The following is a 26,057-nucleotide window of genomic DNA, read 5'->3' on the forward strand; positions in this document are numbered from 1 at the left end:
GAAATTTGGAGTGGTTTTTGCCCAGGTGCCCCTAGACCAGCACTGTCATAAACTCAGGAAGCAGTAACCATAAGCCTCCTTTAAATGCAGTGATGAACATTCCACTCTCTTCTACTTGTACCTTTGTTGCACTGTCCTCAGGTCCCTGCCTGACCTCATGCTGGGTTCCCCACAGTGCAGCAGCTCCACTTCCAGTGTTCCCAGCGTTCCCAGCCCATCATTTCTGTCAGCTGCGTTTTGGGAAAAGGTACAGAGGAAAGGGAAAGAGGCCTTGAAAATGCACAGGATGGGGGCATCTGAAGATATTGTATATTACAGAGCATAGTCTGACTTAGGTTTAACACTGGATTTGGCCCTTGGTTACATCACCACACATGGCCACTAAATAATGAGGTCACATGGAGCATTTCAGCCTGGTTTACAGCAGAAATGGGGTTTTATGCATTTACCCTTTGCTGGTGCTCCAGTCTGAGTGTCATCAGCCACTGGTGTCATCAAGCAGTGGTAGGGGTTGCTGGTTAATGGTGGTAGCTGTGGTCTCAAACCTCTGCGAACAGCAGCAGGGTGAAAGAAGGAGGGAAAGCCCCCAAATCAGATGGGAAGGATTCAACAGATGCTGAACAGCCTCATGCAGGCAAGTGCTTGCAGTGCAGGAGAGGCTGCAGCACGTGGGAGTGGGGATGTGGTGACTGGTTGGGTCAGTCCTGGTTATGTTCAGAGCTCCCTTTCCTTTATCCACTTGAAGTGATAAATAGTTCAGCTGTGACTGACAACAGTTCCAGGAGTTGTCTAAATTAAAGCTGAAGTGTAAGTGTGGTCTGATAAGTTAAACCCACGTATTGTGTTAGTCCTTTATAATGGGTTTATCAGCCTTGTCACTGCAGGTCACGTGCTTTGATTTCAGAGAGGAAAGCATTAGGCTGCAGGGAAGTGGGATGGGATGGGGCTGGCATTGGCTGGGGAGAGCAAGGGATGGAGAAGCACATTGTCCCTTAGGCTGCATCCCCCTGAAGTTGCCAGTCCTGAAATAACTGCCCAGGAAATTGGCCATGGGCAAATTTTGCTGTGCTCAGTGCCCAGGGAGTTGTTGGTGTTGAGAAGGTGGTGAGATGGACTGGCACAGCCTAGCATCCCTCTCTACTTCGTTCCTTTCTGAATAGCAATTTGGGAGTCAAAAATGTAAATTTTTTGGGCACTCTGGATTGTTTGACTGATTGCAGATGAATGCTCAGAGACTGAGCCTGGGGCAGCAGTAGGTGTATGGACTTGATACAGTTAAAAAGGATAAAAAAATTGCCACAACTTCTCTTGCCTCTTTCAGTTCATGCCTGACAAGTTTGTAGAAACCTTGTTAGTGAGAGCAGACTTGTAACTGAAACCTGACTGCAGGTGATGCCCAGCTCAACCCTTGAATGATGGAGGGCACTTCCCATACCCCACAGAACTCTCAGTGTAGCTGGAAAAACTCCAGAGAGATCAAATTTACCTGCCATGGCTTAGTAAAGGTAGCTACCTGCTAGGGAAGTGAAAGCCATCAGACCGGCATGCTCACCAGGTTTCCTTGACAGAGCTCATCCCTTCCCCTCTGGGTGTCATTTTCTACTTGTGTTTTAATGACAAACATAGAAATGACAAAACAGAAATGAAGGTGGCAGACATCGCCCTCATTGTGGCAGAAATCACGAGGGTTATAGAGTTGGGGCTCAGCGTCAGGGAAGCCCAGTGGGATGGGGTGGCAGTCACTGGTTCCTCGGTGTCCGCACACCTCCTCAAGGACAGGGGATGTCCCAGTCTCCCTTCACGCACACCAAGTACACCCTAAACACAACCCGGCACAAAGATACTCCAGAAATACAACCGGTTTGTGTAAGGGCAAGGGAAAACGAGCAAATGCCCCGCAGAAAATTCAGCGCAGCTGCCCACTCCGGCCCTGAGCCCTGGCCGCGGCCGGGCACACGCGGCCGTGCCCCGGGGCCGTCGGGCAGCGGGCTGGCTCCCGGGCGGTCCCCCGCGGTGTGCGGCACGAACAGCCCGGGGCCGGGCAGATGGCTCCCTCCCGGCCGCGGGGCCCCGCTCTTCTGGGAGCGAGCCCCGCTGAGACTGCAACAACAGCAACCCGGGAGCCGGGCAGATGGTCTACTGGCGGCCGCCAGGATAATTGCATCAGCTGGTTCCTCCTGCAGCCAGCGGAGCCTCCTATTTGTACCGCTCTGAAATGATCCTGATTTTTTTCTTCTTCTTCTTTTTTCCCCTCCTTCTCTGCCTTGTTTAAATTTATGTAATTTTTGTGAGGGGTGGGGTGAGGCCGGGGGGCGGCCATCTGCCGGAGGTGGTGATGGTGGGGTCCCTCCGGCAGCCGTGCACAGGCAGACACCTGACCGGGCGAGGGGACTGCTGTGGCCTCCTGCTCCTGCACCGCCTGTCGCTCAGGGCTTGAATGAGGCTGCAAAGAGAAGAGCTGGACCAGCACGACCCTTTCCAGCCTTGGTGCACTGCAGTCTCAGTCCTTGTGCAATACGCCTGCCAGCCTCCACCTAAATTGCTCCACATACCCGTGCTGCCGCTCCCTGGAGCACACCAGCCCGAGGTCTGAATACTGCAGCAAACCCCCTCGGGTCCCGTCTCGCTGCCTCCCCCTCCCTGGGTCGGCACCTCGGCGCTGCTGCGGCAGAAGGGCTGCCGAGATGTCCGCTGGCGGTTGCTGGGGCGGCTGTGCAGCCCTGCTCGCCTGCCACCCTCGCTCCTCCTTTTGGGCTCTTGTTACACAGACAAAAGATCTGCCTGTTCCTGTCGGGGTCTCTTCTATTTACAGGGATTGCTGACAGGTGTGGGCTCTGCTGACTTTTTAAGCCGCAAAATATTTATGGAGGGTAGGCAGAGGGCCCCTGGAGATGGCTGATGGCCCTCTGGTTGGTTCCCAAGTGCCTCGGTGCTCCTGTGCATCTTGCTCTGGGTTCAGTGGGGAAGGGGCCAGGAACGATGAAGTGGCACCTGCTGTTTGCTCTGGTTTTAGCTCTCAGCATGGCACAGGTAGTTGCAGTAGAGCTGATCTCAAGTTGCTGCTGACCCAGAGGTCCTGTAATCCCTAATAGTAGCAGGATTAGATTTTTGTCCCGCCAAGTCCTCCTTTCCTTTCTCTTTTTATTTTTTTTTCCCCTCTGCAATACTTTATGCCCCAGCTGACATACATTCTGCCTCCTGCCTTGACCTTTGCCTCGCTGCTACAGCTCCAAGGAAAGACTTGCCCTTCTTTTGGGAGAAGCTTGTCAACCTGGCCCTCCCCTCTGTGCTGTCTTCCCTGTGCCTTTGTCCTTTTTAGTGCACAAGGTTGATTTTTGCTGCTCTGAGACTCTTTGTGGCCCCCTGCTCTCTTTAGGCAGACAAGGTCCCTCACCTCGCTTCCTGGGTGCACAACTGATTTCTGTGATGGTAATTTTAGGACTTTGGGTTGTATCCATTTATCAGACTTTTCTACTGGCATTTAATCTGCAAAACTTTCGAAGTTCAGCTGGCTGCAGTGTGTAACACTGCTAGTCCTGAGAGTCCCACTACAGTTTCAAAGTGGTATGGGATGTGTGGATGCACTAGATGTTCTTACAGCACTGGGCAAAGTCCATCTTTACCATTGGAGAGGGACTGGCCAAACTCTACAGCTTCAGCTACTGCAGCACTGTGCTGGATTTGATTGGCAGTGTGATGATACCAATATGAAAATGCTACCTATGTTGCCTAATTCTGTTAAAGTCCTTTATCTGCCATAAGCTCCAAATATGCAGTTGCTGGTGTTTAACTGAAACTTTGCAAATCTCCTGTTGAGCTCTTCAGGATCAGTTCTTGTGTAGTCTTATTTTTTTCTTTAGAGTCTGTAGGTGTGCATAATTATATGTACTTTTAAAAGCTCTAACTATGCCCCATTTAAACTTAGGCAAACATATTTGTGAGTCCAATTAAATGACTGGAGAAGAAAATGATCAAAAAATGAAACGAGGGAAATGTGCATTTAACCAGATAAAGCTTGCAAGCCAAGCAAAATGTTGTACTAGGCCAACAAATGGGTTATTCAAGCAAAGTTCTACCAAGACAAACAAAGGAGAGTCAAGGGTAAGTGAGTTTTGAAGCAATACAGGATGTGACCCTCTCAAGTTCAGTTACCAAGATTGCACAGGTTGAGAGGATAGGACCCTGATAAAAGCAGTGTGAACTGAATTCTTTCAAGTACCACCCCCAAAATTCAGTATGGGATCTGAACCACTGCACTTATTTACTTCAGTATTGCAAAAGAAGTCAGCAACAATGAAGCTGGCACAGCTTTTCAAGAGGGAGGGATGTGTTATTGTACGCTCTGGAAGGCACAGGGCAGGGTGTTTTCTCCTTTGGCCACCCCTGCCCAGTTCTGGGGAGGCCTGTGCCCCTCAGGCATGAGTGGTTCCTGCTCACCTGTGCCCTTGCAGTGCTGGCACCTTGTGCCCAGGAGAGATGCAGAGGGAGCAGCACCTGGAGCAGTGTCTGGCCCTGAGCTGTCCCTGGGACAGAGCACCAAGCGGGTGTTGTGGCAGCACACAGGGGTTCAGAGTAGAAGCACAGATGCAGTCACAGGCTTAACACCATAACTGCATTTCAAGGAACTGATTCTACTGCACTGAATTTAATTCCCGTCTCCATCAAAGTTAAGAGCAAAACTCGGAAGTAACTGGATTGGGCCCAGTGTGCTCACAACCCCTCTGCTGCTAATCAAAAGCAATACTCTGTTGCTAATTTGAGAAGAATTTTTTTATTTTTTTAAGTAGTTTAAAACAAGAGGAAACTGTCACATCCTGAGTGACATCCTGTGTGCTACAGCAGTGTTCTTGCTGCTCAGTGATCAGACTTTTAGCCAAGGGAATGAAATCCAATCCATGTAAAAATTCATTTTCTTTGTGGAAATCTTGTACTATTGCACAAGCTATTTTCTGATGGCAAAATGCAAATCTAAAATCTATATCCAAGTGAACAAAAAGATATTAATTAAATTAGCTGTCTGGAGGAAATTCAGAGGACACTGAGTTATTGGTTTGATTTTAGTAAATTCGTTTTAATATGCAAGATTACGTTTTTAATACTTGAAATTATCACAGTGTTTTCACAGTGCAGTTAATTATTTCTCAAATTGTATTTTATTCAAGGCTGCTCATTTGGTATCCACCACTGCCCGAGTGCTGACGTGCTCTCTGCTGTTCAGAGTGCCCTCGACTCGCAGGAGCTGTGCTGCCTGGGCCGTCCAACCCTGCCAAGCACCTCTGAGTGCTGCTAATTCTGATTTACCTTTTTTGGCTTGGTGTTGTTCCTGGAGGGTTTGGACAAATGCCTGCTCTGCCAGCATTGCTGCTGCCTGACCAGGGGTAGGGAGTTCAAGATGGAGCCGTGGCAGGAGCCCTGAGCATCTTCTAGGGGATGGCAGAAAAATCCTGTCCTGTTCCTTCCTCCTAGCTGGGGGATTTTTTTTTGTTTTGCATCTGCTGTGCCCAGCTTCCGTGGCTTGGGGAGATGGGACCTCTGGTTCCCAAAGTGGCCAGAGGGGAAGAAAGTCAACAGTTTTGGTCCCCTGTCTACCTGCAAGGGCAGTGGGGCTGGCAGGGTGGCTGGCCAGGTGGGCAGTGGCACGTGATGCCTTCTATCTTGGTACATCCTGGGGGGAAAATCTGCTCAGCAACCTCGTTTACTCGTTCCCACATGGTGTCAGTGGCCAAGTGACAGAGAGGGAACAAAATGGGAGTTTTTGTATCTTGGCAAAGTGCTATGGAACCTACCAAGTGTGCCCTGCCTGCACACCAAGCACTTTCCCAGAGCCAGGGAGTTCAGCTTGTCCTGTGCCTGTCCCACACCGTTGCTGGACATAAAGCAGGGAGGACCTTGGGATTTACTTCCCTAACATGAGTCAGCATGTGAAGCCAAAGGTGTTGATTTAAACAACACTGACCTAAAAAGAGCAAGTCTTAATAAATGTATGTTTTACCACTACTGTGTTTTACCCCTTAGTTTCCTCGGTGCTGCTGGAGCCCAGTGCTCTGGCTTTGGCTGTGACACTTGTGTGACCATGGGCCCATGGGTGGCCTTCAGCATCTCCGAGTGAACTCTGCCTGTGGAAGGAGTGGCAACAGCTAAAATTAATTCAGCTCTGCCCACGGCATCAAGGGATGATTTACTCCCATCTTCAGTATTTGGAAGTCAAACTTAATGAAGATAGACTCCTCTCCTTAGCTAATTTATCAGCTTTTAAACCTCGGTATATCTCTTAAGGCATGTATTTGCATCATTGCTGGAAAGTTGGCACTACAGTTAATTTTTCTGTTTCATACTCGACATTAAACTGCTACATGCCTTAAAACACCTGGAGAACACAAATCAGTCTTGTAGAAATATGCTTAATAACACTGTTTATTGAGATAAAAAGAGCAGTAAAAGGGAAGAGGAAGACACTGCCCTTTTGGGTACCGATACCCATGTTAATATGAATGTGGATGAGTGCGTGTTATCCCACAAGAAACAGTGCTGTGTATCAGCTGGGGTAGAGGCACAGTTAGGTTTGTTACACTCTAGCATGAGAAGGGAGGATGGTGAGCAGTCCTGCTACCTGGTGGCTGTTCCCTGGCACCTCTGCCCGCGTCAGGCAGGGTCATAGGGCTGCTCCTGCCTGGCACTGCAGTGCTGTGCTCTCCTTCCAGCAGTTTGGCTTCAGCACAGCAAGGGCTGCCTGCTGGGCAGAGGGGGCTTCTTTAAGGTTGCAAACATGGCTGTTTGTAGTTTTGGGTACTTTGGTACTTGTTTATTATTGATTGCTTTTTGTCAAGTTAAAAGCGTAAATGTTTAGCAACCATAGGGTGGGGAATCACTTGAAACACTGTTGCAAGTCTTGAATGGCAATACTTTTGGTTTTGAAGCCTTCTGTTGTCAAAGCAAGACAGTGTAGAAAAAATTATCTGCCCCAGGTGACTCTCCTGCCTTGTCATGGTGAAACACAAAATCCCAGCTGTAAATTGGGGTGAAAATGATTCTTTGGCAATTTTCAACCTCTGCCTTGCAGGACACAGAGTATCCATCATCCATTGCTTTGAAAAAACAGACTGTAGACAGGAACTGACTTCAAGTTTTTAAAAGTATTAGTTGACAGTGTAAAACCTGATTGCCAAATAAAAAACTTCAAATAGATCCCCAAATCAGATGCTCTCTGTTTAAAAAAAAAAAAAAAAAGAGGTACCCATCTGCATATGAATCTGTGATATCTCCTAGAGCAAACATGTCTGTAAGTACATCCTATTTCTAAGTGCCTGGTTGCAGAGACCACTGAGGTGACATAAATAAGAAAAAGAATAGTCTCCACGGTAGCACAAGAAATATCCATGTTTGGGATAAATTTAGCTGTTTTCTGAAGATACCATGAAAATATACAGTGAAAGCTGTGACATCTAATAGCAATTCACCCTTCCGTGCATGCGTATTCACTGTGGCTCATGAACATCTTTGTTCTTTTCTCACCTTGTGCTGGACACACAGACAAATGCCATGAGTGTTGCCCACAAGTGATAACATCCCATGGGCGTGGGTAGAGGAAGGGATGCTATGAAGGACACGTCTTTCTTGGGTTTGTGTGTTTAAATGTAGAGCACCACCAAGATTCTCTCCACAAGTTCAGTTGCTCTCACTTGTGGTCCTCCCTCATAGTGCAGCCACTGTGCTGTGGATAAGTGAGGCTGGGTGATCAGAAAGTGTATTTACAGCCAGCGTTTCCTGTTCTTGTCAAATACGCAAATGTTAGATGTAATGAAATGAGAAATAACTTTTATTAAGAACTGACTAGGCCTGCAGAAACAGAAGGCCTTCAGAATTAAGATCACGATAAAACGTGAACAATGGAGAGACTATTGTACTGGGGCTTTTTTAATTCTTCTTTTTCTTAAGAGTTGAATCTCTTGTTATACTGAGTAACTCTCTCAGCATTGTGTTTGCTGCTGTCCTCTGCTCACTGGGATCCCCGGTAGGACCCCCTCCTGCAGAGGAGCTGTGTGCCCCCAGGTAGCAGGAATCAGCAATGTGTCCTGTGGGGCAGTGGCAGTCGGGGCACCTCACCTGCAGTCCCTACACCCTCTGCTCCAGAGGCCTCCACAGGCAGGAGGTCAGCACCCACCATCAGGCAAAGAGGAGAAGGTCTGCAGTGGTTTTGTGCTTCCTCCTCCTCTTAGGAAAAACTGAAATCAGCCTAATGAGAGTGGGCAACCAGGAGCTGCTTCTGGGAAGCAGTGGGAGGATCCAGACTGGTAAATGATTTCAACAAGATAAACACATCACTTTCTATCAGTCTCTGCTCATTTGGGAGCAGGCCCATCTTTTCTTCCTTCAGTTAAGCTCAATTAAGTGTAGAGAGACAAGATCTGTGTTTTTCTTCTTAAAAGTTACAGAATAAAAATTAGGCAAATAGGTAAGCTTTTATTTTTCCTGTCTGCCCTTTGGGACGTTCTCAGAAAACTTTAGTAATAGATGTGTAAGCTGCTTTCCAAGTTGCTGGTAAATGATTTTACTTTTCCAGCTCTCAGATCTTATTAAATTTGAATTTTTATTCTCATTTCATTCCATAAAAGTGCAAAAGACTACTTTGAAACCATACGCTTTCTGGCATTGGAAATAAATTATTTCCAATCCCTATTAGGTTAAAAATAAAATAATCTGACTTACATATGTGAATTGGACTCCAAGGTTTAGGAAAACATAAAGTGGCAGGAGGCGATGGCATAAATTGTTGGAGACTAATTCCATGATATGTATTTAAAGTTAAATATTTTGTGAGCATGTGGATCCTATAGCTTGATCAAAGCTGTACATTATACTCTGCTGAATGAAGAGTTAGTGTTAATAGCTGGGGTAAAACATATTTCTAGCTTTGCTTTTTTTCAACACTCAAGTAAAAATTCTCCTAATGTTTTATTACAACAAGAGTTGTATGATATTTTTCCTTTCTCGTTAAATTTCTGTGCTGTTTCCGCCCTCTCCCCCAGTGGCAATGTTGAATCTTGTTTTATAAGGGAAGGATCATTACGTGTAATCAAGCAATTTAAACAAACGATCTCTTAGCTCAAGGAGACATAGACTATAATATAAACTCGCTGAAATGAAAAGCTGCTGTTCCAAACCATTGCGCTGTATTTTTGACTTATTAAAAGCTCTCTCATTTTGGTTTTGAAAATGTCTTGGCTGCCAGAAGTTTGGGGTTTTTCACTGGTCCTTAACCTGTTGGCTGGTGCTTTTGATGGCAGCACAACAGTGAGGGAGGTATTAATCTGTCTTGGTTCCAGTTAAAGAGTCAATGACGTTAACTTACTGTCTTTGAATAATGCGATACTACAACCCCAGCTATGTTAGCATGCTGCAGCTCGTGATACTTCAGAAGGTGTTATTGCCTACAAAGCCACTCGTGGGTGGTTATTTTCAAGTACACAAGGCATGTGGAAGGGTGGTCTTGTGCTGCTGCTAAAGCAAAAGGGTTTTTTGAAAGCTATCCACTTAAGTTATAGAGTTAGTAGGTTGTTTTTTTTTTTTTTTTTTTTTTTTGCATCTACCTGTTGTTTGACAGGAGAAAAAACAAGTGTTTGGCAAAAATGTAGCCAACTTCAGTCGCTCATTCCTGCATTTGTTCATGGGGCTGACTGCAGTGGGACATCCAAGAAAGGGGGAGCTGGGAGTGAGCTGATCTACCTCCTGCTAGCCCTGGAGTTGCTTTCCAAATTCCCTTCCCCTCTCGGTCCTTTCAGAGTGCAGGTCACATTTCTGAGGGTACTCAGTAAGCATTAGGGCTGTACATCATTACCCTACTGCCTCTTTTATGATGTCATTAGTTCCACGTAAATAAGTGATGAGTCTGGTTAGAAGAGAAGGCTTCACTCCAAAATTCCACTGACTCAAATAGCCCAGAAACAGACTTTTTAAAGCAATCTCCAGGTTCAGCTGAGTGGGTGGAAGTGTGGTATTTTAGGAGGCTGATTTGTGGTCTTGAACAGAATTTATCATTTGTGCACAGATGTGAAAAAGAATAAATTCTTTTATTCAACAATGCATTAACTTATTTAAAATGCAAGTGTGTTCAGATTTTTTTTGAATGAATATCTGTTGATCGTTATTTTAAAAGAGGAGATTTTTTTCAAGGTTTAAGGAATTGAAGCAAGTGTCAGCTTGTTTAGTTCTTCTGTACTCTAAAAAGATGAACAAAAATGTCCAGGCTTGAGCACAATATCTGCTGCAGTTCCTGCTTCAATAGGAGCTACTCACATGCCCTATTTTTGAAAGTTGGTTAGTAATTCTCTTTGCCAAGAAAATAAAACATGACTTCTAAAATAGGACTTAAGATGCTGTATAATGTTAAATACCTTAAGGTCTCAAGCTGTCTGGTCTCATATGTTGGAGCTGTTGGTGAGCAGACATGGAGGCTGTGCTACCACCGTGACCAGTCAGAAATACCAAGACATCCCACCTTGTTGTTGTTGTGTGTTGAAGTGGGAAGTGTGCAAGTGCAATGTTGCTCATATTTTCCTAGTTTATCTGAAAAGATGTGGAAGAACATACCCTGTTCCCCTGGATTTGAATCCAAGGGATGATTTTAGTAGTCTGCAGGGAAATCCAGACTGAGATGTGCTCAGGATTGTCCACCCAGAGCCAGCTGTGGCAAAGAGCTCACCACTGAGGTACCAGCATTAACCAGTGTACAAGGAAGAGCTGGAGATGAGGGGCATGGTCAAGCCTCCCTGAGTGTAGTAGAACTGCAGTAACTATTGCGTGTATTTAGAAGAAACTTTTGTGCCTGCTGCTTCCTAGACAGACTATCACAAAACCTTATCTTAACAAAAAAGAATGATTTCACAATTTTAGACAGATTAATGCACGATGGAGGAGAAAGGATGTCTGCACCTTTATTGATTACAGGGTTGGCTTTCTGATCAATAGAGAAAGTTTTATGTACACTTGAGTGACGTTCACCTTAACAGCCCATCCTTGAAACCAGTCAGCACTAATCCAAACTGATGGTTTCCCAGAACACTGGAGTGTCCGTAACTGGTGCAGGAGGGATGTGGGCGGTCGATCCCCTCTCTGCTGTGTTGCTGCTTAGGCAGTTCCTCTGTCAGTGTGACTCAGAGTGGTTTCTGTACCGCTGTGTGCGTGGCCAAAGCAGGACTGCATTGTGAAGCATAAGCATGGACCAAGCACGAACACAGCTTTTATTTACCACAGGAGTTCCATCAGATTATGTAATTCTATCAGGAAATCAAGAAAAGGACAGCAAACCCTCATCAACAGGGAAAAATACAAGTGTAGATAGGAAATGTATTCAGATGTCATAAAAATCTGTAGAGGAAATCTGCTTCCCTGACCCACTGGCTACAGATGAAATTTGCCTGGGAAAAAAACATTAGTTCAGCTAAGTAACCCTGTTTGTCTTGACTGTAAATTAATTATCTGAGTATTTTTCATAGTGATTAGATTGGAAGTTCTTTGTTTTGAAAGGTAGGTGCTTTTGTGCATTTTTTTTTCTATCTCTCTTTGGAAGCAGGGCTATTTTCCTTCTTCTTTTGAGTCCCACTCATGTAGTCCACTGACATTTAAATACAAAACTTGATCCAAGCTGCATTTCTGTAAGTAAATTTCTGCTTGAGCCGTGTGTGGAAATACCCACACCCCATTTCCCAGCCTTAGAAGCACTTGTAGGAGACAGAGCTTAGGGTTTTGGCAGTCTTCCTCCCGACAGAAGAGGTGAAATCAAAACAAGCAAATAACTCTGACAAGGAAATGTTGCAGAACACAAAGCCCTGACAGGAGCACTTGTCGAAGAGAAGCAGACACAATACAATTTGCCTCCAAGAAAATATGGTTTGAACTAATGTTATTCCTCATAGTCTCTGCCCACAGGATAGGGATTTTGGCAGCTCTGGAAGGCAGAGCAGGCTGGTGGCCTTACAAAGGGGAATGAGGGTGTTTGCTTGTGCCCTCTTTTTTTCTACAGATGCACTTGGAATCGCTGTCTCAAGCATTGCATTTAAATTGAGCCTTTCCTTTCCATGTCACAGCTGCACATTTGGCTGGTTCATTCCCTCCTGGCTCCCAAATTCTTGTAGAAATTGGTACTACCTCATAGTGCTCACTGATGCCTCTTCTGCACAGAGGCTGAAGAAGTCCCATCCCCCGTAGGTGCTGCAGACACGTGCACTGACACGACACCTGCACACCACCGAAGGTGCTCCTACACAGGCCTGTGGGCAGTGGGCATCTGCAGAAGGGACACGACCATGCAGTGAAACCAGCTAAAAGCCTCCACAGTAGCCTGGAAAACTCTTGTGGGCTCCTGGAGGAGAGCTTAGCTCAGGCTTCAGCTTAGTTTTGCTTTGGTTGCATCATGCCTGAATATTCACTCTTGGTGGAGAGCAAGATAAGTACGTGTCCCTTCAGCATTTTATGAAACAAAGTAATGCAGATATCTATAAGTGAGACATGACATGAAGCGTACAGATAGTAAGTTTGGAATAGTTCTGGGAGTTAAGAATTTACATGTCTTTATTAATTATTAGATGTTATTAGTGAGTGACTAAGGAACTGGGAAGCTCTAAGCGTTCTTTTGAAGTAGTGTACCCAAATTAGGCTAAATAAATAAATAAATCGAAAAATGTTGGGGAATGTCTGCTCTAATGAATTTTCTAAATACACAAATCACACTTATTAAATCAGTGGATCTTTTAACTGTAAAAATATTATTACTGTTACACTGGGGAAATCCATTCAGAATTATAAAATATTTGGAAACTCTTTCTATGTTTCATTTCAGTGGAAGTGTTGTAGGTTTAATAGGAATAAAAAGAAAAAAGTATGCTTTGGGATAAAGTTTTAAAAGCCTGCTTTCTCCCTTTCTTTGTGTGTGTGCCAATTTTCAATAAGAACTGTGTTCCCCTTTTAGTCTTGTTTAAAATAAACTACATGTATAACAAGATGTCGAAATTTACTTATGGTATGTTAGCACTAAGGACAGGTTGTTAAGGGGTCATAAAAAATATTAGTTTCCACTTTATGGTGGTCGAGTTGGTTTTTCTGCAAATTAAATTTGATGCTATGAAGGGCTCTATGTGATACATGCAACTTTCTCTCCCTTATCGTAATTTCTTTCACCTTAATGCAGCCAACAAAGTCTGTCTTTCTAGTAGAAAGAATCTCAGCTGGAGAATTTCCCTCAACCTGTGCAATAAAATTCATCAGTAGAAGAGTGTGGGGCATTCACTCATGTGGATCAAAAGGAAGAGGCGGGATTCTCCATGTACTAGCTTTATACCTGCTTTTATTTACCCTTTTATCTATAGTTCACTTTACAGTGTTTAGTTTATACCATTTGCACGCTCCTTCATCAAAATATTTAGGCTCGTGTACAAATAAGATAGACTTTACTATTAGTATTTAAGAAGCAGTACGGAAGAGTATATTGTTTTATTATTAAAATACAATTTATGAACCAGAAATGATCAGAGATGCAAATTTATACTTTGCACATTTTTTTTCTCTTAATAAGAATATGTATATTTTCATCTGGGGAGAAAGCAGCATTAAAATGAGCGAGCCTGGGGAGTATTGCCACACACACAGGCACACACACGCATACGCTTGCATACACAAAAGAGCCACAGTGAGCTGTTTGCTTGAGAAAAAAACTCCTCCAAATGCCTGTCGAAACCCCACTTGCTCAGGAAAGCTGGAGCTGTTGGGCCATCGAGGGCCTGATGCCCTGTGATGGCCCAGGACAGCAGCAAAGAGGGTGCACTGACAGCCTGGTGTACTTAGCATTGGAAAACTTGGTCTTTCAGAGGAGGGAGGGAGGGAAATAACTCCACTCACCAGATGGGTTTTTCCAGGCCCACATAGCTCTAATTAAAATGGCCGGTCAGGAAAAGACTCCTCTCTTTTCCTTTTCCTGTGCTACCTATGCTGCAAACATACTTGACCAGTGAAACCATTTCCAAGTTTGAAGGATTTGCAGTAAAAAAAGTGGTGTGGTTTTTTTTTTTTTTTTAGGCTGAGGTGTAGAAATCTGGTCAAAGACTTTTTTTTTTTTTTTTTTTTTTCAGCTGTGATTTGTAGCCCTGGGTGCTGAATGGGGTGTTTGTGGAGGGGAGTGTGATGCTAAACTAAGGGTTTGGTACAGCAGCTCTGCTCCCACTGGAGCTCACTGCAGCTGGGACCAGGGCTTTAGGCATAATGTAGTAAAACCTGCTTTGAAGAATTACGAAGTTAGAGACTTAAACTTGTGTAAGAGTAGAGTTGGTTGTGTGCTTTACCATTTCATCAGTGACCCTCGAGGTAGCTGCTGCTGTTCAAGTAATTTTTTATTCTTTTTATCACAATTGCAAGTGTGAATTTTTCACGGGCATTGAACTCTCTACCTCGAACCTAAGTCTGGAAATTGGGGTCTCCCCGTCATCTGGAACAGCTCAGATCATGTGAAATGGGAGATACAGCATCTGCTTCTGTTGGGTCTGGATGAAATCAATAGTGGTAAAGTAGCTATGAAGTGGGACTTGATTTATGGTGATGATGAGATGAGCTGGAGAGGACTGCATCCTGACGGCAGCGCCTTGCTGCAGGAAAGGAAAAGGCTACTTACGGTCCATGGCAGCAAGGTCTGGAGAGCTGTGGCTTTTGGTCTGACCATATCAGGTGGGACAGTACTGTTTTTTGTGAGTTTTTTATTACAGAACTGCAGTTGGTCGATGGATTTGACTAAGCAGAGCTCAGAAGGGTGATGCCCAGTAGGAGCAATGAGGAGCAGCCTGCAGTCTAAGGAAGGGTATACTCAGTTTGCTGGTGCACCTAAATCTGATGTGCTTTACCAGACCAAGAGGTAGTGTAAGGAGTTAGGCCCCACTGCCTGTCTGCTGATCTTAGTTACCTATTTCCCTTCTTCCTTGGTTTGGTTCCTGTTTCCATATAAAAGTTTATGTAGATTATTTTCAGAACATTTACCTTCTTTGTGTCATTAGTCTGTGTTAAATGTTAACCTTTCAGCATGCTGATTAGCTGCCTCAAGAAAGAGCCAGCACATGTAAATGATTTTATTAGGTGTCTGCTTATAGAGAAACTTTATAGCCCTAATGTAAAAATAGTGTTCTTCCCCCTCATTCTTTTTTTTTTTCTTCCCCAGAGAAGCAAAGCCTGCAATAAATCTGACTTGGTGAGACCCTGCATTCTCTGTGCAGAGCCCAACGTTTGAATTTCATGGTGCTTTGACTTCATTCTTAAACTTAATTTCATTGCAGCCGTTTCTTTTTGTTCAAGAACAATAAAGGCCTTCCTGGCATGGCTTTGGCCTGTGCCATCCCTTCAGCTGAACTCTGCCATGTGCAGGTTACTTCTGCCAGCTGCAGGTCTGATGTCTTCCAACACACAGCCCTGTGTTCCACATCTTTGCAAATACTGTCTTGCGTGATGCCTGGGATTTGTGTGCCTTTGCACCCGAGGTATCTGTGCTCAGAAGTGCATAGAGGGTAGTGGAGCTTTCATGAGTACAACTTCTAAACCTGAAGTTTCCAGGAAGGTGTAAGATATTGCAAGTATTTCAGTAACAGCTTTGGTCATTGTACTTGCTGACCCACCTCTGGCCTGTTACTTCCATCACCATCATCTTGGTTTTGAGTAACTTCAGCTTGCTTTTGGCATTTTTAGCAGAGCAAGGAATCATTTCACAACTTGCAAATTTGGCTCATGGAATCAAAGTCCTGGCCATGAATTGTAGGTGTGTTAATCTCCCGTTTCTCTACTTGCCTTTCTTCGGTTTGTTAGGGTTTCAACACGTACATGATTCTGTCATCCAGCAGCATTCCAAATGGAGCAAGAATATTTAAACCCTTGGTTGCTGAAGTAAAATACATGACTTCATGAGCAATGTGGGGAATGCTGGATTCACCTGTTTTGTTTCACTTGAGCTTTAAAGTGCCTGTTTACTCATAGTAGATCTATTTTTGAAAGAAGGTGCAGACACTCTGGTGACAGTTGCCTTAGAAATGCATAGAACAATACAGAGAGGAGTGAACCCACAGGCAGCCAGTGCTACTGTTCCCTGTCCCTGTCCATGGGTGCAGGGTGACCAGCTCCTCATCAGCGGGATGGGTTGCTTGAGCTGCGTGGGGTGCACCCCACCAGTCTCATGGCCAGGCATAAAAAGCAGATGAAACATCTAAATTGCTTAACATTTTGCAGATCAAACACCATGTATTTCAGTTATAAGGAAAAGAAAAAAAATCCACCCTGCTCTTTGGGGATTAACATTCAATGACAAACTGTAAGAACCATCTGTAAGAGTATTGATCCCAAATCTATCGTGGGGTGTCTGCAGGCCCAGTTTTAAAAACTACAAGCTTAACATATTGCATGTATAAGATGCTGATCTTGAGAGCAACCTGAAACATCGACTGCATTTTATTACACCTAACGCTTGTATTTATTTACATAATAGATTTGGATGGGAACTATCTGTCTCCAGTCAAGTATGTGAATTAAAAACACAAAAACTAAATATGAGCACTGGGAATAAATATGCCGTGGCTTGTGAGTCAGGTGTGCGGTCCGTGGGAAGGGCTGTGATTAGCCATTATGTATGTCCTGCAGTCTTTCTCCTCTTACCAAGATGAGATTTTTATTTACAAGGCTGCCTTTCTGTAGCTGCAGTTACATTAAGTTTTGCTGTAGCGTTGGAAGAGGCAGGCCCGTTAGCTGCACACAGATTTACTGTGCGAGTTTAAGCTAATGGATACTTATCAGGCAGGCTGTATTTGGTGATCGTCCATCATTTGCTCATTAAACAGTGTATCTAAGTGATTCTCATTTCCTCCCTGCCATGTCTGGAAAGGAGGAAACTAGACACATTACGATGGAATATTAATGTCCTGGAGGATTTAGCCACCCATAATTAGATCTCCTTTGCATAAACCTGCTAGTGCTACCTTATTTTGTTGTTTGTCTTGTTCTCCTTAATCACCTTCACATCTTCTTCTGTTCCTAACGATCTTTTTTTCAGTTTCCCTTTGTAATTCTGTCCCATTTGTCTCATCCTTCTTCCTTTTTTCTTTTATTTTTTCTTCCTTTTTTCTTTTTTTTTCTTTTCCCTGACCTAGTGAGCACAGCAGTCTGGGTTTCCCCACTCCTCCCTCCTTCACACAAAAAGGCTGACTTTGCCAGCAAAACCCACAGTCTCTGCCAAACCCTATTACTGACTTTGGAGAAAAGCAGCTAGAGAACTTGTGCAAATTTAGGCTCTGAACTAGCTAAATAAGCCATGTCAGTAAACCCTCTTGTCTTATTCCCTGGCCTGCTGGCTCATGAAAGGACTAATATATAACGGTCCTTTTTAAGGTGGAAAAAACCCTTCCTGGCCAAGGGCCACCGATGGCTGGATCAGCTGTGTGCTCAGGAGAGAACAGGGAGGTGGCTCTGGAGCTGCGAGCGATTGTGCCAAGGACCATGCACTGTTCCCATGGGGGATCCCGGGGTTAGGGCATGGGTGAGGAATATGCCACCACCTCTCTGGGGATGCCCTGGTGTCCCTGTGCTCCTTACTACCAACCACCAGGGAAAAATATGGCAAAGTATTCCCAGAGCTAAGTGGAAGTGATCACGCAAACAAGCAAAATGCCTTGTAAACAGGGAGAAACCTGACAGGAATCCTCCTGCAAAGTTGATTTTCCAAAGGGAGTAAATTGGCTCAAGTGGCTGGTGTAAAGCACACCCAGCTGCTTCTGCCAGATCCCTTTTTGCTCCCCTGAATGTCAATGCAAAGGCACCGGTGGGATTTCCCTTTCCTTTTAGCTGCAAGGTACTGTAAATGCATCGGGATACACTCACAGGAACCTATTCTCAGCAGACTGGCAAAGCCCCTCGAAACTTCCTATTTTCCTGCTGATTGTGAAGGTTTCCCTCTGCACAGCGGCGGGAGAAAGCCCCAGCTGCTGACAAAGAGGGGCAGCCTGGTTCCCGGAGGACGGCGAGCCCTGGCTCGGGGCCGGCTCTGCGCCCTGCGGCGCTCCCGGGCAGCGGCTGCAGCTCTGCCGCAGCGGCGCTGCATTTAAAAACAAACGGGGACGTTTCCCTGACTGCTCCTTCCCTCCTTCGGCAGGTTTTTGTGTTCAGCAGACTTTTGTCTCACCGATATTAAGAGGTGGAGAATCTGACAGGGAACATCTGAGCAGGAGAGTGGGAAAGCCTTACAACCAAAGTGGGAGGTGATCTGAACAGAAGGGTTTAGCTGGCTTCTGCTCGAAGTAGCCATTTCCAAACCTTTACCACTGCTAGCTGTGGTAGCAGTTCCCTGTGCTCTCTGGGTAGCAGGCTGAGTGGAGCAGAGGTATTCTCCTCTTTCAGTTTGAGGAAGGAGCCTATCTGCACCTCTCCAAAGAACAGACTGTAGATGTGCGGGAAAATTCCAGGCTATTTAAGTGTACAGGCTGTTAATACCCTTTGTGCTCCTGCCATGACAAGCTGCTGGAAACTATTTTACAATCCTCGGCCCACAAAGTTTGAGCATCCTCAGCTCCCTTTGACTTGGTGGAAAGAGAAACTGCTCTGCATTTTGCGGGATTAAGAGCACTGTATCAAATCCCAGGCTGCCAGTGCTGTGGGATGAGCCACGGCAGATGAATGGCAGTCGGATGGGGCTGTTCTGTGTCCTGCACTGATTTGGGAGTGTGTAATTTCATGTGATGGGAGGGACGGAGCAAAGGCTGGGTAGGACAGTGCAGAGATGTGTGTCTGAAAAGTGGCAAAGGAGCCTGAAGATTATGAAGATCACAGAGCTCCTGTGTGTGAGTACCTACAGCTAGGGCAGGGAGAAGATGTGATTAATGTGTGACTGGCTTACAATGCGGATTGGTGCTGGAGTATTTCTCTGGAGGGAAAGCTGTGAGTCTTGACATGTACATTACAGCTAATACACAGGCATCGGTGAGATTTCCCCAGCTTTATCTGAGAGCTTTCTGTCACCAACAAAGCCTGACAAAATCCTCCAAAAGTGGCACCAGCGTTTTGTGCACTCAAACTATTTTGTACCTGGTGTTTTCAAAGGTTGCTGGCAGGTGAGGGAATGACCCCGATCCCAAATGCAGCACTTGGTAACAACCTCGATTCAGGAAGGTTCCCCCATTAGCCGGGGAACTTGCTTGTAAACCATTGGATTTCTTAGTAGTTTGTCACACTGTCACAGTTCCTGACGTTTTAGTTAGCATACTATGGCATTTTCATATTATGGGAAGTGTTAAACTGGTCCTTGTGGTCCTTGAAGCCTGTGTAATAGGATAAGGGAGCATACACATGCCATCTGAATTACTGAGGGGCTGTTGCTCACTTGTAAAGCTTGATTGCATCTAGAAATCAACATTTGGTGCAGAAGCATCTTACTTTGATAAGGTTAACTTCTTTCCAGGGAGTGATAAAGTGTTAAATAAGCACTGTGACTGTGAATGGAGTTCAGGTAATGGTAGCCCCATAAATAGATGTTCCCACTCTTAGGGGAATGGATTCTGAATCCTTTCAGAAGTTTCTCTGAGCACAAAGAACTCAAATCTTTGAGCCTGCAGCACTCGTGACCTAGCAATTAAATAAGCCTCCTTGGAGAACATCTGAGACGAGCGGGCAAAATGCAAATATTTGGCGTGTGCAGGAGTGCTGTATTGTGATGTTGCCATTGCCCACAGTTCTTCCCCATATCAGCCCATTTCTTGATCTGGCTTGTATTTGGGCATAGATCTTCTCCAGGCATGACAGCAACGAGTCCTCCTGTGCTGGGCCAGAACGGGCAGTGGAGGCAGACCTGTCCTCCCCCTGTCAGCAATGACCTCCCTGCACCAGGCCTCGGATGGGCAGTGCACAAACTTAATGATCTTTTGACTTGACTAAGAATAAAAATTTCTATGCTGCCAGAACAAGCCTATTCACAAGTCAAACCCAGCTTTCCTGAAGGGTTTCAGCTTCATCGATGCCCTCAGGTTTCACTGAAGACACAGCCGTTATAGCAAGCATGCTCTTGGGTGAGTTTCCTATAACTATCTCGTAATCATCGCCCTGAAGGATGCAGCAAAAAAAGTGTCTCTTTTTTACTTGCAGAATTTTATCTCTGTGTGCTGGCAAATACTATGGATTGTTTACAAAAGAGAAGGAAAAAAGTTAATGCTTTAAAAACAGAAATATAGTGCTTTGAGTGTTGCTATCAAGGCTTAGTACTTGACTTTGAAACTGTTTCTTGCCCATTTTTTTTTTTTCTAATAAACTACACAGTGAATTTGGCACCAAGACCCATGCCTACCCTCTCTGTTGGTGCAGTGTGTTCCACTTTGGGTCATTGTGCCAGTGACACATGGAGCAGAGTAGGTCCAAACTTCTGTCCTCTTACTAATTTGTCTCTGTACTACTGAAGAAGTAAAAATACTCATTTCCAAAGCATTTTAAACTTGTTATTTCATGGCTTAATGTACAGGTACACTATGTAATTTGGGCAAAATGAGGTGAGTTTGTAAAGGAAAATTGGAAGAATCCAACAAAAACCCACGTGAAGTGCACATGTGAACATCTGATCCAAAGCTTAACATCAGTGATTTTGTGTATTCATTTTCAATACCGAGTATGAAATGCCTCCAAAATTTCATGAAATGCAGTGCCTTTACTGTTTTGTCACTAGGACTCCCATAAAGTAGTTAGAATTGATACAAGATCTCTGGTTGCTTTTAAAATTGCGGTTCTCAGTCTTGAATGGTGCTGCTGTTTCCTGTGGGAATTTTCCTAAGCTGCAGAGTGTTTCAGGCACGTGGGTGGCTCCTGTCCATGCTGAACATCAGCTCTGTGGACTTGTGTGTTCATACATTCAGAGCGATTAACTAGCACAGGTGGAAGTGTCTAGTTCTTGACTTCGGTAGTTACAAGTGTGTCTGGTGTGTCTCAGAAAACATATTTTCCTGCTAATGAAATGGGAATTATTTTACACTGCAGTGTATTTTAGGAGTGATTGTGTTGAATGCTTTGTACCTCTTCAGTGGCTCTTTTTGCCCAGTGTCACAACTTAAGTAACAGCATCCAAGAAGTGAATGTTAAGACACACTGTTCACTTGAGCCAATCTAGGTTTCAAGAAAGATGACAAAAATATTAAGAAACTGAAAAATCAATTTAAGTGAATTACTCCCTGGCTAATTTTGTGGACTATGGGTGGTTTTGACTCGGTTCTCAGTAGTGAGACCTGGAAATCCCTTCACAACTGTAGCAGCAAATTCAGTTTTGGACCCACCCTGCCCTCCTAGGGAGGGCTGGCCAAGCTCTCAGGCTGTTCCCAATGGGTCTGTCCCCAGATGGGGGTCTGTGGAACTCCTCTGCTCTCCATGCACAACATCTCCAACCAGCCCAGGAAAGCTCCTTCTGCTTCCCTGTGAGTCCAGCAACAGACATGTGCAACTGAGAGCAAATTTTATCTGCAGATGCTTGGTGTCGAAGTTGACTTTGGGAGGAAGAAACTGATTCTAATTTCCTGCTGACTTCTGGGGCTTCTGCTCATTGCCGAGGCTGAGATAAAGTCAGCAGTGACGTCACTTCAAATGCTGGCTCCTTAAATAATAATTTATATCCAGAAGATTAAGGCTGCCACAGAGGAACCTCTCAGCTCTTGGTTTTATGCCCATTATGGAGAGGGAGCAGAAGCACATGGGGTTAAGTGTCTCCCTACGATTACATTTGGTGTCGGTGACAAAGCCTGGTCATCTATTTTTTTGCTTCACCCTCACAGACACCCTTCCCCTCCAAGCCTCTGGAGCTTCTTAATCTCATGGGTGTCTAGTCACAATCTTTCAACCTTTTTTTCCTGGATGTGGCTGCTTTTGCTCCTTGTTTCTCTGTGCCCACAGCCTGGCTTGGTTGGGTGGATGGACGGGCAGGCGGGGATCAAGTGCTTGGGTCAGTTGATACAACCATTCCTCTTGGAGTAGACTTGGCTGTTGCATTTTCTTACACTTTATCCTATGAAAGATGACAATTGCTTAAAAGAATTAAAGAAATTAAAAATGAAAAAAGCAAAGGGAAGGGTGGTAGCAGTGATGTGAGCAGCAGCTGTGGGGCAATGTGACTGTGTCTAAGCTCCATCCCACCGGCCTCCTCTTTCCACTGGGATGCAGCACTGTCAGCTCTGTGGTGGGTCTGTGCAAATAGAGGGGGAGAACCTGAAACCATGACTGCAATAATATAAAGTGAATTTCAGTGCCGTCGTCTTCACGTATATGTTCTCTGTCCCCTTTTCAGTCATTAGGGAGCAAAGCAAATTAATGCCAACAGAGGCTGATTCAAACCTTTGCCCTCATTTAAGGGATTCCAAAAACCGTGGTTTTGTTACGTGCTGGAGCCAGCTGCCCTACAGCAGCTCAAGGACTGGAGCAGTCTACAGTGTTTAACCAACACGAAAGTCAGTGTGTTGCTAAAATAGTCAATGACCAGTGCTCATCCCATATACTGCTCCTTGACTAGGACTGAATTTATTGCCTTTATGTATTTTTAGCAGACTGGTTTCTTTTTTTTTGTTTCTTTCCAAGATAAAATGTAAAGAAATAAAAAAACCCTCAGCATAAAAGTAATAATGCAGAAAACTCTCTAAGCAAACCAACCAAAAAGCAGTCAAGGATAAAATAAAATTAAAACATTCCACTTGTCTGTTTTGAGTAAAGTACATGAATTTCTAACCTAACTTATTTAGTTGTGGAGCAGAAACCTCCCAAATGTATATAGATTTTGATGTTAAAACCAGACATGCATTTGTGTTTGAGCAAAATGGTATTTAGGATAACTATGTCCAGAGGTTTTCTATTACCAAGTGGGTAAAAAATGGAATCAAGATGGTGGTTCAGAGAACACAAAATGGTAGGTGAGCCCCTTGGAGGGAGGGAGCACGTGTGAGCCAAGGCAGCTCTGCCCTCGTCAGGGAATAGGACTGATAATGCCTTCAATAAGCCTGTAGCTTTGCCTCTTGTTTTTCCTCTGTCATTCTGGAATTTAATATTATGTGACACGGCCTCTATGCTAACATAGACTTTCAAAAAAAGTATAACCATGTCTCAAGAATGATTTCTCCAATGAGAGGGCTGAATTCCATGTTCCTCCATTAGTAAACATGCAGACTAAGAGAACCGGAGCTGTGCCCTTCTGTGGATTTATGGTTTGAACATAAAATTACATTTGTCAAGGTATTGCCTATGTAAATTATATTCTCTGTTCCTAATGCCCTATGATGTTAGCACTAACATCAAACTGATAGATAAGCTTACAGGATGCCAGAATTCCAGACTGTATTGGGGGGAAAAAAAAAAAAAAAGAGACGAAAGCATAAAATGAAGACTCTTGTGATGCAAATGTAAATACTCAGTTCATGTAATTGCTGGAGCAGGTTCCAGGCCTGAGCATGTAGGGTGATATTTGGTCAACAGGGGCTGTGCTTGTGGCTTTGCAACATGGTTTGGATTTCAGTTGCAGAATTCAATAGGATGTGTATTTGAATCCAGCATAATGTAGATAAAATGGTGAGAGATTGTTCAGTGCATGGAGTAAAAACTTTTAATCAGAGAATAAAGATCTGTGATTTAAATTTGTTTGGTGACAGAATGGTGATGATGACCAAGTTTTGCAATTCCAAAGAAGAATTTGTGCATTTACCACTTGCAAATGGCCAGGCTGACATTAGAAAAATTGCCACTGATTTCAGTATCAGCAGGATCAGACACTTTCTTACCTGTCTTGCTGTTGGCTGTTCTCTTAGTTATTTTCAAGAATGTAAGAATCAAATAATATTTTATAATTCTTAACAGTCTGAAGGTTTTAGCTACATTACTTGCAAGTACTGAGCACCTGGCTCAGACAGCTTTCACACCAACAAACCTTAAAAGCAGTTATTTGTGACTGCCATATCACAGAATGTGGTTGTAGATCATTATAGTATTTTTTAACTCAGAAAAAACCTGAAAATATCACTAGTTTTTTGAATATGGGTGATATGTTAGTATGTTAGGATGAGGTAAGTCATGCAACTTTTCCTTCACAGGATAGTTCTTTACTATGATCTTTTGAAACATACATTTCAAAAACAACCTCTACATTTTGCAATGGTATTTTTGCACATGCAAGTTGTTTTGAATGTACAAACTTTCAAATCTGAGTACTTAGCAGTTAATGGTATTTAAACCTCTATTAAAATTTCCTGTGAATGTACTGTTAACTGTTCAAGACAAAACTGCAAACATCAATCCCATATTTAGGTTAAAAAGTAGGGAAAATCTCTTCACTAAATTTCCATCTTATGAATTATTTTATAGAAAGCAGTGAGTTCTTTTTTAGCAGAGCAGAAGTCTGTTTTAATACTTAATGTCATAGTGGACCTAGTTTTCTGATGACTTTGCTTTCCAGTTGCTTTGTTTTAGCAATCACAACTTATTTTTTTTCTTTTTCAGTTGAAGAGGGTGAATCTTCAGATTTTGCTTTGACCTGGGACTCGTCAGTGACTCAATCAGGTAAATATTTTAGGTTCTTCTGATTGCAAAAACTGCCAGAAAGCTGCCAGGCTTTTTACAGGAACTGTATTTTGTATGTCACATTCCTGTCTCAAATCCAAGACTACCCACTGCAACACAATTTTTATATCAGTTCCATATGGTCAATAAAATCTATTACACACAGAGACTAATATACTCTTATCCTCCAGAGAGCCATTCTTTCTTCTTGTGGGCACACTGAAACGGGTTGTGATTTCTCCAGTATAACCACTTTGAAGTTTTCTGCAATGGGCACTGTTACACATTCATTCCAATCTAATTACATAAAAGCTGCTTTAATAGGAATTTTAAACCTCGGTCTCAACTGGAATGTGTGTATTTCTCCTCTCCAAGGAAATTGGAAAGCACTGTCAGGGCTGGAGAATAAAAGTGGTACATTGCCATGGTAGAAAGACAAAATTTGAATGAACTTTTGGTCTGCTTGACAGTAATATCACTTAAACATGTGTCTGGGGCTTGTTCATCTGTGTTACATCGATAATTTGAATAAAAAGAATCTCAAGAAACCGAACAGGATAAATCAAGTTTCTCTGTGTAATATGTGCTGATAACATAAATGTGAAGTTACATGTCAGAATAGTTTGTACTCAAAGTAACTAGCTACATCTCAGTCCCTGTTTGTGCCCTGTGTAAAGATATTTTACTGTCTTTAACATTTATGAGATTCCCAGAATATTTCTGACTCTGAAGCCAGTAAGTCTATTTCTGTGCTCTCTCCACATTGGACTGTGCAATGGTATTCTCTTAAAAGCTCACCAGCAACGTGAAAACAGCTCAGTAACTGAACAGTAGTATGAGAATTAACAATGGTGCTGCATTCCTGGCTAGATGGGTTTTTATAAAAGAGTCACGGGGAGACTGGCTCACAGGAGAGGCTTTCTTACTGAAGTGAGCATCTAGCTGGTCTCGAAGGCACAAACTGCCTTTGTGTGGCATTTCGTGGCATTTCACTTCGTACCGGCTGCGCTCTCAGTTGCACTGGGTGCATCTTCTCTGGGTGCCACGGCTGTTCGAAGGGTTTGTGTTTTCGCTGGTCTTTGATAGCAAATATTGCTGCTGCTGCTGCAAACCCCCGGCTGCTGTGTCGAAGGCCCCTTTGTGCCTGGAGCTAACGGTGCATGAAAAGAGCGCTCGCCAGCTCTCTTGCTTGACCTTCGTCTCAAGCAGCAGTGGAGTGGAGTTACCGGTGTTATCTATCACAAGTCTTGAACTGTATTAAAGTCAAAATAGGCTGAGGTTCAAAACAGTAACAAAAAAAATAATTTCTCTGCAGAGCAGGAGTAATTTTGGATTTCTGTTGGTATTGGTGACTATGCCTTAAGTAAAAGACTGCAAAAGGCTTTTTCCAAATTAGTTTGAGTCTCCATTTTTCTTCATTTGCTCCCACAATGACAGCTCTCATTCAAGATGCTGGATGTGGGATAAAATGTATTGTATGCATGATCTAT

The 26,057-nt window shown here is 43.9% G+C and overlaps 1 protein-coding gene across 3 annotated transcripts in view; it reads left to right on the forward strand.

The window, feature by feature from the left end:
- ZNF423 (zinc finger protein 423) overlaps positions 1-26,057 on the forward strand; it is a 228,729-nt gene that overhangs the window by 17,330 nt on the left and 185,342 nt on the right. For all 3 annotated transcript variants that reach the window (XR_007628425.1, XM_050311213.1, XM_050311214.1), the window contains exon 2: positions 24,508-24,567. Coding sequence is in view for 2 of the 3 variants with exons in the window: in XM_050311213.1 (XP_050167170.1) it covers positions 24,508-24,567 (60 nt within the window). In the remaining variant the exon portion in view is untranslated. The remainder of the gene's footprint in view (positions 1-24,507; positions 24,568-26,057) is intronic.

Source organism: Myiozetetes cayanensis, unplaced genomic scaffold (genome assembly GCF_022539395.1).
Source record: "Myiozetetes cayanensis isolate MyiCay16 unplaced genomic scaffold, myiCay2020 scf16, whole genome shotgun sequence".
In the NCBI taxonomy this organism is placed as follows: domain Eukaryota; kingdom Metazoa; phylum Chordata; class Aves; order Passeriformes; family Tyrannidae; genus Myiozetetes; species Myiozetetes cayanensis.